Source organism: Xenopus laevis, chromosome 5L (assembly GCF_017654675.1).
Source record: "Xenopus laevis strain J_2021 chromosome 5L, Xenopus_laevis_v10.1, whole genome shotgun sequence".
NCBI lineage: Eukaryota > Metazoa > Chordata > Amphibia > Anura > Pipidae > Xenopus > Xenopus laevis.
Genome location: NC_054379.1, coordinates 83,780,957 through 83,796,483, shown reverse-complemented (window position 1 = coordinate 83,796,483; position 15,527 = coordinate 83,780,957). Strand labels below are relative to the sequence as shown.

General features: G+C 34.1%; 1 protein-coding gene across 2 annotated transcripts in view; it reads right to left on the bottom strand.

Annotated features, from left to right (window-relative positions):
* Window positions 1–692: 692 nt before the first annotated feature.
* hace1.L (HECT domain and ankyrin repeat containing E3 ubiquitin protein ligase 1 L homeolog) overlaps window positions 693–15,527 on the bottom strand; it is a 59,573-nt gene continuing 44,738 nt past the window's right edge. For both annotated transcript variants that reach the window (XM_018261979.2, NM_001093608.1), the window contains 5 exon segments: window positions 11,647–11,778; window positions 9,601–9,699; window positions 8,723–8,793; window positions 2,876–2,989; window positions 693–1,604 (listed from right to left, as the gene is read on the bottom strand). In XM_018261979.2, coding sequence (XP_018117468.1) covers window positions 1,502–1,604; window positions 2,876–2,989; window positions 8,723–8,793; window positions 9,601–9,699; window positions 11,647–11,778 — 519 coding nt within the window. In that variant the 3' untranslated portion in view covers window positions 693–1,501.

Here is a 15,527-nt window from a genome sequence, read left to right as displayed (position 1 = left end):
AGGATCCGATCGTTGGGCCCTAGGGCCCACGATCGGATCAGCCCGATATTGCCCACCTCAAGGTGGGCATATCGGAGGGAGATCCGCTCGTTTGGCGACATCGCCAAACGAGCGGATCTATCCGTGTATGGCCACCTTAAGATAGCTTGCACTGTAACCAATCAGTTGGAACCCCACCAAAACAGCAGAAGTTAAAACACAGAGGGTTGAGGACTAAGCTCAAAAACAATGAAGCTTATTGTAGCTTGCTCCTCACTACTCAAAATAACATACGATTTAAGCAAGGCAGGCTGATCCTGGATTTCATTTTTTTCCTAAAAGATGAAGTATAACCTATCAGGGTATGAAAGAGTGAAACAAACATTTGAAAAACCAAAACAAAATGTAACATATGCTTTAAATACAATGCTATTTTATGACAGTCCTTAACATGCTTTGAATTGGGACCATATAAATTGGGCTGTATATGGTCTTGTTTATTCATTAAAAGATCCATAAAAAGACCACTCCAAAGTAATGTGCACACTCTAATTATCCTCTCAATTTATCCTGACTCCAGCTTGGTGTTGCTGCTCTTATCTTTTCAATTAAAAAGCCTTCATGACTGCTGACAGGGTTGTTTCATATGATTTGTGATCTTTACTGCTGGTGCAGATCATTAATGTTGTATTAAGAATGCAAGGCAAAAAAGATTTGTATTTAGTGTCACTGTATTAAATACAATTTATAAAGTGTTTTATACATTTCTGCAAATGTCTCTGTACAAAAATACATTTCAGATTTCTTTGCACAAGAAATGTCAGATAACAAAATAAGCAAAAATATACAGAATAAAAAGCACATTTTGCCTATGATAAAAGATATATTAACACAACTGCATCATAATCAGGGTCAACTAAAAACTATTTCTAAACAAAATATGCATAAACAAAAACATTGAAAGATGTATGATAATACAAATTATGCAAACTAAAATACAGGGGAAATTGTCATCTTTGTGGTCAGCTTAAAATAAAGTTTAGTCATTTTTCAGCACAGATGCATTAAGATGGCAAAAAGATAAGAGTTGGAAAGACAAAATAATGTGCTGTTTTTTCCCCCAGAACACTTGCATTGCCCACACAACAATCATACCACTAACCTCTTCCCAATAAAAGATAAAATACACTAGTGTTCATTTTGGCATATAAAAGAAAATGCAAATCAAATTTAAAACAATTTGAAAACAAGGCAATTTGTAAAGTACATCTCTAGTTAAAAAAAAAAAATCACTGATAACAGAGAGTAAACTCATTGATTTTGTCAGCATTTAAATAAAAACAGAATCACACATCCCCATAAGCAATGGTTAATCTAGGGGAAAAAAGGTACTTTACAAATCTTTTGAAAGTCAGCCCTGCCTGTGGGCAATATCCAGCTTGTTTTCCTCTTGACAGTTTTCTAAATTGCTTCTGCCAGTCTGAATTGCGCATCAGTAGTCAGATGAGTTTTACTTTCTTCATTATGCCATTGTGTAGCCGTAGCTTCCACAATGCAATGCCACCAGAAGCCTGTCTTTAAGGATTTCTTTACTTGGGTACTCAGGCAATTTTAGCATGTTGATGCTGGAAAAACAGAATTAAAAGTACAACAGTGTTATACAGGAAACCTGACTTAAATGGAGTAATACATTTTAATGGCAAGTTTGCTATAGAAAATCCATTAAAATACAACACTAATGTTAACAGAATGATTGTTATTTCTATACAGGCATGGGACATGTTATCCAGAATGCTTGGGACCGGGGGTTTCTGGATAAGGGATCTTTTTGCCTCAATACTATAAGTCTAAAGGTGGCCATAGACGCAGCGAGGGGTGATCTGTTTGTTCGGCCAAACGATCAGATTATGATGTGCCATGGGCTCCGGCGGGATCAGTTGGGTCAAAATCAAACCTGACCGATTGACCAAACAACCAATCTCCGCCGGACGAAAGATCGGCACACGACACACACGATCCGAAAATCGTACGGATCCTCGATTTGTACGGTAGGATCTGTGTGTCTATGGCCACCTTAAAAATCATTTAAACCGAATAGGATTGTTTTGGCTCCAATACGGATTAATTATATTTTAGTTGGGATCAAGTACAAGGTACTGTTTTATTATTACAGAGAAAAAGGAAATCCAGTTTTAAAATCGGAAATATATAATTTAAATGAAGTCTATGGGAGATACTATAATGCTGAGCTTTTTGGATAACAGGTTTCCATTTTACTAGAATGAAAAATAAAACTGAAAGCAAAAACATTTAACATCCAATAACATTTATTTTTGATTTGTTATTTAGTATTTTTAAAAAGCCTTTCGGGCTTATTTATATACAAATTGAGTGCGTTTTTTTTTTCTTCTCAATTTGAGGACAAAAGTGGTTAGATTTAAAAAAAAAAAATCTCTGCAATTAAAAGCTGGAGAGTTTATATAGAAGTAAGCATTCTTACTTCTACAGCATTCATACTTATCTATTTGAGATGCCATAGGTCATGCCCCAGTGGAGGGATTCTCCAAAGACCATAAGAATAGGAGAATCAGAGGGACAAAAGCATTCTGCTTTTAACAGTAATAACATTAAAATATAATTTTATATTATAACAACTGTGTAAATTTGTAATGAATCAATATTGTAAAGTTACTTAACCCTTAAGTTTTATTTTAAGGCAAATTTTCATTTTGGATTTACAACTGCTTTATTATTTCTAAAAAAAAAATATATATATATATTTTTTTTTGTTCAATTAAGAAAAAAGGGCACCATACATATGTTGTTTATTTAAAATTACTTTGTTACCAAACATACATAGAAACCTGATCACATGACTGTTAATATATGTACTTACCATGTGCTTGATGTAGGCAGTAGATTTGCTGTATATGCTACTGCTGCTATGGTGAAATTTTGTAGCCCACTTCCACCCATGATATATGCAAAACCCCCATGGGGTACCCTGGAACTGCAATGGAAATAATGAATTCCAAAATAAGACTTTATACCATGAAAACACCAGCAATACATCACACAATGCTGACTTAATATGGCTATATGTCTTGTGTAAAGAAAACACACACAATGATTATTGAAAAACCTATTATGCAAGAGCAATCAAATGAGCAGTGACTTCCCAAGTGATTCTAGATATTTAAAGCCTGTTTAAATGTGTAATCTGCAACTATAGTTGGGGTGTGTTACTGGCCCACTGATTAACTACTGTTCATCAGTACTGTGACTGGAAATTCCTTGAAAATACCGCTGCTATTGCTGTTGATAGAGACAGTTCTATAAATATTGTATTATAGACTTTTAGCCAGTGAGATAATAAACAGGAAATTAAAATGTGCTTCATAATTCTATAGCAAACAATTGCAAAACAGCATTATGTTCTACCAAAGATGGCATAATGAACATGACTTATTAGTAATGTCACTGCTTTAGTCTTATCCATACTATTTAGTATATATATATATATATATATATATATATATATATATATATATATATATATATATATATATATATATATATATATAATAAAACGGCACACCCTTCTTAAAATTTTAGACAAATCTTGCTGCCAAAATATTAAGCACCACCAGTGATTATAGTAGCTAACCTAATACCCTGGGCTGCTGCTCCTGTCTGCTGAAAACTGCACTGACCCAGGGTACTTCTGTATAAGCATTATGTTGCAAACCATCGTCTTCTTTCTTTATTCTACAGTGGTCTAGGGCCAGCACAGGCATAGTAGAGTGAAAATAGCAGCTTTTTTGTGTAAAAAGTGATTATAATTGCTTGGGGTGCCTAATATCTTGCCCCCCCCCCATTGATTATCACATTCTTCTCCTTTAAATGAATCAATAATGTTTGTGACACTGGTTCAATAGTTCCTTGGAGACCACAAAGTCTATTTTTATGTCTAGGAAAAATATCAATTCCAACCCATACCACAATGTTAAGATATCTGATGGCTCTCATTTACTATTTTTGCTAGAACTAGTTTTATCAGCATTATTTACACTGGAAAATGATTGATCTTCTAAGTATGTATTTTCTTGTGTTTTGAGTTACATGTTGCATTAACGAAGGAACATAAGTGGCAGGTCGCAACATTTCTATACCCCACCATTAGTGTGATGATATTACTTTTTATTTCTACTTGCACCAGCTCTGCCACCATGCATTGTGCAACATTGTGCGCCCAACACTAGGCAGTTATTCTTGCCTTTTTATACACCTGCATTTGCTAATTAGATGACTGTACAGGTTGCACAGTGCTATGACCCCTTTGCTTACTTTTAGAAAGAGGAGGAGGATCCTCTGGGAAAAATTTATATTGGCTCATCAGAGTTACTTATAAATGTTACGGATATATCTGTATCAACAATAGTGGTACCACATAGCAGAAAGTAGAATTATAAGCTTGCTCTAAACTTTAAAATAACCTTAACTATAAAAAAGTCATATACTGCGCATATGACTTGGGTCATTCCAATACTCTTTACACAGCAATGGAAACTGTAACCTTTCTAAGTCAATTTTAAAATTTAATACTTTAAACAGTTTAAAATTCATTATTCCAAACAAACAAGGGCATGGGGTTGGTTGATACAAATGAGAATAAAGAATGCTGAACTGTCAGCAGATTGTCCAGTAGCTTCAAGAAAAACTAGCTGGCTGAAAGTTCTGAGATCAAGGTTCAACTTTGATGAAGCTTGACAATCTGCACTGGTTTCATAAAAGACTAGGAAGATAGATAAAAGCGTCAACAGAAAAAATACAACCTTTGTGCAAAATACACAGAAAAAGTTTTTTCCAGGACAAAAGAGAGCTTTGGTTAGTGGATAAATCATCATAAGGCTAAGGGCACACTAGGCGATAGCGCCGCGATTTGACTCGCGGCGACTTTTCGCCGCGACTTTTAATCCGCAATCGCTGGGGAAACTTTGGCGCTGGCGTCTATGGGGAATTGCGACAAATCGCCAGTGTAAAAACACACGCGGCGATCTTTTTTCTATTGTCGCTCGAAATCGCCTAGCGAGGCGATTTCGAGCGACAATAGAAAAAAGATCGCCGCGTGTGTTTTTACGCTCGCGATTCCCCATAGACGCCAGCGTAAAAGTTTCCACAGCGATTGCGGCTTAAAAGTCGCGGCGAAAAGTCGCCGCGAGTCAAATCGCCGCGCTATCGCCTAGTGTGGCCTTAGCCTAAAGTGTAAGAGTGGAACTCAACACCTTTAAATAAACAGCCAGTACATGTGCTCATCATTACCAATGCATGCTTAAGCACCTCTCTTTTCCTCTGTGCTGCATGTATTCATTTGCATAATATCTACTACTATAGGCATGAACTTCACTGTGTTTCTTAATCTTGGGTCCCCAGATGTTGCTGGACAGGGTACTAATTAACTCTGCCATTAACAGTAACATGACATGAATTATATTTATTCAGATTAACAAAATGCAGAGGATACTTTTTAACATAAGCATTGATTTTATATTTATAAACATATATGTTTTAAAGAGTCTTACATAATCACTATATTGTACAGGTATGGGACTGGTTATCTGGAATGCCTGGGACCTGGGGGGGTTCCTATAACGGATCTTTCCATAATTTGGATCTCCATACTTTTAATCTACTAAAAAGTAATTTAAACATTAATTGCACCCAATAGGATTGTTTTGTCCCAATAAGGATTAATTATGTCTTAACTGGGATCAAGTACAAGGTACTGTTTTATTATTACAGAGAAAAATAACTTTTTTACAAATTTTAATTGATTAAAATGGAATCTATGGGAGATGGCCTTCCCATAATTCAGAGCAACATATCCCATACTGGTACTCCTTCCCTTTTCCATAATGTTACCGCTGGTGTTTGCAACTTCTTTTTTAAATGTACATATAGTGCTTAAGATAATCTTAAACAGTCACTATTTTTGTGAAAGTGATATAAACTGACACAGACCATGATTTGTCTTTTGGTCTCTATATATACTGAATTAAATATATTTTTGTGTAAGGCCAATCATTTTTTTCCTACTATTGTAGGTAGAAAGACATTTTAGTTGATGAGACAGTCTCCAAGTTTATTGCATCTACAAACAAAAATCTTACAAAAACAATATTAGGGTTTTTGCTTAGATGTTTCAAGCATGTTCCAGTTTACTTAGTTCTTGGAGTTTTACTCCACTCTTTGATGCCAATCAGCCCACTTAATCAACCCAATGCTCAAGTGTCTTGTTTAAGTGTCATGCTGTTCATGGTTCAGACAGGAGTAATTTTGATGCCTTAATGGGCAGGCACTTTTAACTCAAGCAATGGGTTATACTAGACCTCCCTCTGATGCAGTGACTTTACAACTGTTAATTTATAAATAGCAGGGTATTCCAGAAGCCAGAGCAAATGAAGGGGTCATTATTTTTCATAAGTGTCTCTACAAGAGCATAATTAAGGTTATTAGTGTATATTTTCTACACATGTGTATCGTCAAATTGCACTGCCACACTTAGTAGAAGAGCCTGAAAGGCGTTATGCAAATCAGATCTATGGCTTGCCTATGTTTGTTTTGTTATGATCATACTAAAGGTTGATATTGCAAATCAGTTTTTGTAAGGGTCTTACATCAATTTACATGGCCAGCATTAAGCAGACATGGATGACAGTATTTGGATTTTAATACAGCTCTGTTGCTGAAATAACCATACAGGTACAGGACCTGTTATGCAGAATGTTAAGGACCAGAGTTATTCCGGATAAGAGAACTTTCCGTAATTTGGATCTTCATACCTTAAGTCTACTAGAAAATCATGTTAACATTAAAAAACCCCAATTGGCTTGTTTTGCCTCCAATAAAGAGTAATACTTTCTTAGTTAGGATCAAGTACGAGGCACTGTTTTTTTAAAAAAAATTTGGATTATTTGGATAAAATTAAGTGTATGGGAGATGGCTTTATCGTAATTTGAAACTTTGTGGATAACAGGTTTCCAGAAACAGATCCCATACCTGTATGAGAAAAATATGTTTTGATAAAAGTTCTAATGTATTTTGTTTGTATCCCCTGCAGTTAAACATAAGGGCCAATGGGAGGTGATTTTGGCCATTTTAGACTCACCTCCTGGTCATCTATTAGCCTTGGTCTAAAGATATTGTACAATGTCTTATTTACTGAAGCTATAAGAGTATAACACAAACTATATGGAAACAACAGCAGCTAGCTAACTATCCCCCATATGTAAAAGGCGCTATGTTTGCCTAGGTACAGTAATACATAACAACTAGGGATGCACCGAATCCAGGATTCGCCCTTTTTCAGCAGGATTCAGATTCGGGCGAATCCTTCTGGCCGGCCGAACCCGAATTTGCACATGCAAATTAGGGGTGGGGAGGAAAATCGCATGACTTTTCGTCACAAAACAAGGACGCAAAATATTTTCCCCCTTCCCCCTAATTTGCATATGCAAATTAGGGTTCAGATTCGGTTCGGTATTCGCCCGAATCTTTCACAAAGAAATCGGGGGTTCGTCCAAATCCAAAATAGTGGATTCGGTACATCCCTAATAGCAACCAATTAGATCCATGAATTTAAGCATGTTAACAGTAAATGCTTCTTGACGATTATTTGGTATAGGTGATTAGACCACTAGCACACTCTGCTTTTTCTAATAGATTTCTCTTATAATTAAAATTCTTGCACAAATTCTAAATATTTAATGTAGAGTTGCTTGTATCTCCTTGTAACTCCATTATCTCAGTAAAATTTAATTTATTCAAACAGCATGATCAGTATTAGATTCCTTGTATTTACAAAGGATTTTCTTAGCAGTGTATATTAACATAAGGTTCCTACTCTGGAATATTTTCCTTCCTGCTGAAGCCTAAAAATGCTCTAAAACATCATAATCCCATTATGTAAACATTACTGAAAACTAGAAAGTGTGGAACAGAAAGGGGGAAATAGGGCATCAATAAGAAATGACAGTTATGAGTATTATTTGTCAATTATCAATATTAATAATATATTTTTGTTTTATAAACAGTGTAGAAAGCAAAAGTTAGACCATTATTACTGTCAAGTAAATGTACGGCAGGAGACAAAGACATCTAAGTTATGCGTAAAGATATTCAGGAATAATAAATGCCACAATCATAAATGTATTTGCTTTACCAGATCCATTGAATTAATTTTATGGTCTGCAGCCAGAGAAAAGAATGTTTGATTTTTCCACTGAAGTGGTACTAAAGGTATACTCAGGCGGAGATGAGATTGTAATGAATAAACTGTAAATGCAGAAAGCAGGCAATGGAGGCCTATTTATATGAGAAAATACTAAAAACAAAAAAAAAACAGCTAATGATCAGGGAACTTGAATTGTGTTTTCATTTTTCTCTAGAGTTTGATCTACAGTGATTGGCAGTAATGCTTTCCATTTATTTCAACAAAACTAGACCTTTGCATTCACAAAAATGTACCGTAGGTAGTAAATAAAGCATTTTAGCTGTGCTTTTGGCACACAAGTCTTTTGAAATAAAAGATACCTGCAGCGATACAGCGGGTCACAGGATATACCCAGAAACTATCATCGATGTTTGATGCAGATCTAAATATCGAGCTGTGTATTACCTCTGCAGTTCATAAAAGTAATCGATAAAATATGTAATACGACTGTTGTCAAGGTACATAACTGACCTGCCTGTTACAAACTGTAAAAGCAAGACTCTCTCCTCTTGAGTTAGCTCCTGTACAACTTCCCAAAACCACTAAAAAGACAAAAAAAGAAGTTTATTTGCTTTATGCAAATCAAAAAACAAATGTTATAACACAGAGCTCCATAAACAGAATAAAAATGTATAGCCATAGTATATATGAATGACCTCTAATATTCTTATTGATTAAAATAGAGATGAATTATTTTTTATGCATTCAACATGAGACAAATGAATAGAGTTTCTGTTGAAAACACATTTTGTCTTAATAAAAAATCTTCTGCACTTTATACCAAAGTACAGAACACTAAAATTAGAGACCACTTTCAGCTTCCATTGGATCTCACCTTCTTGGACCTTCAGTGCAACTATAGAAGAAGCATAATTTAATTATAACTACCACAAAGTTAAACCCCTGTATAATATAATAACACCACCTTCTGTCTGAGACAAAGTTAGCAAGATGGAAAAGAAAGAAGCTTGTTGTACATTTCATTTCTTTAAGGAAACAGTACCATCAAAAATGAAATTGTATATGTGCATTTAAATACAATGTGCTGTTACCCTGCACTGGTAAATAAAAATGTGTTTGCGTCAAAAACATTACTATAGTTTATATAAATAAGGCTGATTGATTTATAGATATACTTACTAGTTAAGAAATGAAATGTAATAAGGACAGTGATGTACACCATTTTGTTCATTATATTGTATCAAACATTACAACTTGATGTTACTGGATATCCTCTTCCCAGCCTTCTCTTTTCAGGACCCCTTTCCCCATAAAATGATACATTATTTAAAAAAAAAAAACCTATGAAGATAGGAAGCACATTTAACAAATTTTAAAGATGCTTTCACCTGAATTACTTGGTCATCCCTTTCATAGCCACTTGTATATTCTGTATTTTTCATCCAGTCATTCACATCAATTTCTGGCATGCCAGACAGAAGCAGCTCCTAAAAAAGATGATTTTTTTAAATGAGTTAAATTAAAAACCAATTAAAAATGTAAGGCATTTAATTTGCATTATAAAAATATTTGCTAAATGTATGTTGTAACTATGTTAAAATACAAATTATACGGAAAAATGTTGAATGATATAACTAACTAAAAGAAAGAAGTTTCAATCAATCAGGATATTAAAGTTGGTTTACAAAGAGACATTTTCAGAGCATACAGCAGCCCCGTGTAGGCGCATTCCATCTAAAAAAGATAATGTGAGTCTACAAGCAATTTTCTTCTTCATTAAATGTGACGATCACACAGAATTCCAGCATGTACCAAATGTTGTGTGTCAAATTGCTGGGAGAACTGGGAATAAAAAAAAAAAACTATTGTTTCAGCTTCACATGGCTGGTTCACATTTCATTGGCACAGATATTCAAAAAGGTTTTGTCTGTCTTGACTTGCCATATTTTAGAGTTGCACCACAGATCTTAACCTAGGTCACAAAACATGCATTATTTTTCAGGGATCCACAAAAAAAGTGTAGGAGAGTTAGCTTGAATCGTTTGCTAGCCCATTGAAATGCAAATCACACTTGTCTTTCTATCTGGGAGCTACTGAATGCAATTTGTAGATCACATTTTATAGTTATAAAATAAATCAAAAGGTTGTATTGTTGTTTTGTTTCTGAGCAATTAAAGAAAAATTAATCATAGTGATATTATCTTAAGACAGTATAACCCACGTTTTACATTTCTCAGGGAACCATGAAACCATATAATACATCTGGAAAAATGCAAAATCAGAGAAATATGGTAAAATAACTAATTCTTTAAGGATATAATTACAGGAGTCAGTTTTAATTTATAAATGTAAACAATTAATAAGTATCTTATTGGTCCCCCCTTGAGAGCCCGGATGTGCTCCAGAACTGCATTAGGAAATTAGGAAGGCTGACTGTGCATATTTATCTCACTCTTCTTCTAATGGTATATGCAGTAATGCTGGTTTCCTATCTTGCAATTACAGAACAGCTTATTTGCATTGGATTGCTTCACTGCACATTAGATTTATTTACTCAGTAGATTTCATTTAGGAGACGATTCAAAATATGCATAAAAAATAATTGTAGGTAATACATTTTATTATTATTAGAAGCGCTAAGTATATGGAAACGAGTTAGCTGAAAAGAATAGTATACCATTGTAACCTTGCACTGGGGAATGTAAAACCCAGCAAGAAAATTTGAGAATTTATACCACCAACCATACACTGAGCCAGGTCATATTTGGGATAAAAAACAGAGGAGCACACCATAAATGTAAGTTAAAGAAGTTTGTAAAACTGCAGAAAAAACATACATTTCTCCCACTTTTCACAAAGAGAAATGCTTTAATTTGTAGTTTACATAGTATAGGAATGGGATACTTTATCTGGAAACCTGTTATCCAGAAAGTTCTGAATTAAGGGATGACTGCCTCACATAGTCTCCATTTTATCCAAAAAAAATCTAAATTTGTAAAAATGATTTCCTTTTTTTCTCTGTTATAATAAAACAGTACCTTGTACTCAATCCCAACAATGATATAATTAATCAAAACCAGCCTATTGGGTTTATTTACTATTTTCTAGTAGACAAAGTATAAAGATTCAAATTACGGAAAGACTAGTTATCTGGGAAAACCCCCAAGGTCCCGAGAATACCTGTAATTAAACACAGTGTCAAAGTCTCTATCAGTCTCCACTTTAAACTTAAGTCACAGTCTCCAGAACAAATCAAGCAATACCTCTTTGAAAACATGACAGAGGTTTAGGACCACGTTTTCATATATGCTTTTTCAAGTACAATGCCTTGCCCATTTGGTATAAGTGAAGCAGTGTGTGTGTGTTAATTTGCTGGATTGCTTTTATGGTTAAACAAAAAATAGAAAATTGTACAAGGAAAGGATTCTTCTCACCAGCTCATATTCATCAAATAGTTGTATAAGGGAAGGTGGAATAAACATGTGAAACCCCTGCAAAAATCCATTGATCTGAGGTTGAATTGCTCTTGTCATGCGAAGCTCAGTAACAAGCTGGACGTATTCTGCCTACAATAGAAGGGACAGCATTATTTACAGATAGTATAATTGTATAAAGTCTCCATTACAGTTATTTGTTCTTAACACATACACAGCCTAAACATCAGATTATAAACAAATACACATTCCAAGTATCAAGCTGCACACAAGTATGCAGCATGGATACAAACCAATACCAGAAAAGATCTGTGATTATCACTTCAAATACAAACATTCTTTCATTTATGTAGACTCTGATCAATACAAATTGTGATGTACAATATGAAGCAGAAATAGCACATAGCTCAGATATCAGACTGCACAAAAAAAAAAACACACAACAGAAATCAGACTGCAAACACACAGACACACAGCCCAAACAACAAGCTAAAATGACGCAGTACACCACGCCAGACACAAACATCCTCCAGATATCAGACTGAGCATACATACTGTAGTTCAGAGACTGTACACAAACATCCTACATATCAAATAAAAATATGCAGCCCCTATATACAGACTTTACACTAGCGCCCAGAAGAAAAAATAGTATTCTTTAAGAGATGCACATTATTTCAACCATGCAGAAGATAAATTAATGTGCACGGCGTTTTTTTTTTACATCCCTTTTAAATAACATTACTAATTGCTGAACATATGAAGAAATGCAGTAGAAAGATCCATCGTTTTAAACAAGAAAACTGCAGCTGTATAGTGACATCTAAAGGATATCTCCAGAACACACTGTGCTCTATAATCTCACAAGGTCATACAATGCAATGTTGCGTGCATAACAATATGTGCTAGTATAGCAAAAGGCCAGCACAGATCTTTTCTGGCGATGCAAGTACGCAGGGATGACCATTAATGAATGAGTACTAGAAATCAAGAAAACTGAGGCTTTTTACTTAATCCTATTGTTAATTGCATTTATAAACTAATTCTTAAACCATTCATTGGAAACAAGCCACATATTTGAGGGTCCTAAAACGAAAAAAAAATATACATATATATATATATATATATATATATATATATATATATATATATATATATATATATATATATTCCCACAGTACCAAAAAAATCTTGTCATTTATTGTGAAAATATCAACATAATCCAAGGATTATGTTGATATTTTCACAATAAATGACAAGATTTTTCACCTGACATACAGTGTGTGCTGATCCTTTTTACAATATATATATATATATATATATATATATATATATATATATATATATATATATATATATATATATATATATATATATATACAATTTATAACAGTGTTTAATTTAGCAAGATGTAAATGCCAGCATTGTATTTGATTTAGGACTGTTTACAGTCAGAGCACAGGCTTACTGATCTGTGTTTTTAAAAAAGGAACAAAGCTCATTGTATGTGGTGTACTATTTTGAAAAAAAAACGTGCTTTTTGAAGGTAAACACCCTTTTAATTTGAATTTTTAAATGGGAGATAAATACTCTTACCTCAAAGAGTCATCTATTCTATGTCAAAATATCAACAGCCAGCTATAAAGTCATATAGACAAGGTATAATAAAAAGATTTTAAAATAGTGGTAGCCTCAAGACTTTATTCCTTTTACACAAAAAGCAAACATATAGATTGAGGTTAAAGAGATGAACCCACATTAAAATAAGGTATGTTTCCTATTTTAAACACCTACACACTAACTTAACACAAATCTTTTTTTCTTTTATTAGAGAAGACCAGCAAAGATTTTGAATCCCAAGCACCTTGGCATTAAGGGAGTCAGCAATCCAGAAAGCTGCATTCCAAGTCTCTCAAGAAATTATGAATTACTATTAAATCTTCCATGTAGGATTTTTTTTTAAATATACATTTAAAATACAGTTGCTACACAACAGCAATACTGAAAAAAGGAGACTAAAATATTTTGCTACTGGGCCTGCAACGCAATTTAATGTTTTCTGCAAATGTACATACAAAAGCATCACAGGGCTGTCGATGTCTCAGAGGCTACTAAAATGACAACCCAGTACCCAGGATGAACATTTTTTTCTGCTCAGAGAAACTGCAGAAAAGCAAGCAGCAAAACACATACTGTATTATGTGCTGCTGAAAGGCACTTCTAATACATACGACAGTTTGATGCAGCAGGGTGATTTTTTTAATTAGATCAAAGAACTAACAACCTATGGGTTTGTAGCTGTTATATCTTCCCAGCATTGCATAAACAGCAAAAGGGACCTAGAGGTGCTATGATTGGAGTTAAACTACAGTGGAACACCACTATTCCCTGTAAAAGACAAACTTCAATAAATGCCCTGCCAGAAAATTAAAATGATTGCATTATATATTTAAGTATATTGGTAATTGAATCAACATACAGCAATAGATTAATAATGTATGGATTCTACTCTCCATATTATTGAGCATGATGATCCACAATCACCCTAGCTGTAGATGGATTTCACAGAAGGAGGATTGTCTGGTGATATAACACTTGTTATAAACCATTTGTAGGTAACAACTCTTCTTTAAGAACAATGGCCCTATATTAATATAGTGTTCTTTGCTGCTCCGATATAAGGTCCATATATCCAGATTGCAGGATCAAAGGTTAACCCTCTCCCCCAGCCTAAAATTTTCCACCATCCGATATTGCTTTCCATAACTGTCCTACACAGTTCTTTTGAGCACATTACATTTATGAATTTGCCCTAAATTGGAATGCTGATTAAGGTGATTTAGTACAAAAAGAAAATAATATTTAACAAAGTACCTAGGTCAAAGCTGATCACTGGCTCCAAAATCATCTCCCTTATAGATCACAAAGTATAAGAAGCTGCATTGCACTATGCTTCAGAGAAAAATATTACTCCCATAAACAATTGGCTGGTTTGTTACAATTTGTTTTTAATCTCAGAGAACTGTTGTATACTGATACTGCATCACCCCATACTCCAGGATTCAGAATTTAGCCCAAACACCCACCCACCCCCACCCACACCTCTTCTACATATATATCCGTTTCTAAACTTTGTATAGAGACAAAGCAATAGATGCATTCTTTTCGTTCTTTTCTTGTACCCTGTATAGTATGCAGTATGTTTTTCTTCACTCTACTCCTTTCAAAACCTTAGATTTAAATGTAAAATAAAATATATGGCAACACGTCTTTTTTTCTTAATTATGGGTTAATATACACCAATTCCTATATAATATGGGTGAGGGCGATGGGAAATCGAAAATAGTTTTTGAGACAAATGGGTTAACAGAAATCTATTTTTTAATTCCTTCCACCGCATTGGTCTTTTTTTCTCCATTTTCTTTATAGAGAGAATTGGTGCCTTTCAGAGGTGTGCAATTTTACATCGATGAAACAGATTGCCTAGTCGTTCCAATTGTAATATAAGTGTTAATAGCTCAGACCTCTGTCAGATAAAGACAGGCCTGAGAATGGGAGTTTGCAATTTGTATTTTAGCAGGTGTATATCATTAACTTTCCTTCACTTTAAGATCTTTTTGCTCATATTATTCTAACTGTAATTAACTATTAAATTAGTGAAGCAGGGGATGTAAAGTGGTTTTCAATGTTCGCAGTTAATTGAACTGTTCTTTAAATCAGAATAATAAAGCAATGAAATCTAAAATATCATGTGAACAAAAACAGTCAAAGAACGATAAAAAAAAGTCTTTAAAAATCTTTTACATTATTTTATGTTCATGTGAAATGTGTTAGTTTTAAATCACACTTTCTTCTGTGCACAGAAGCCAGAGTTAGCCAGA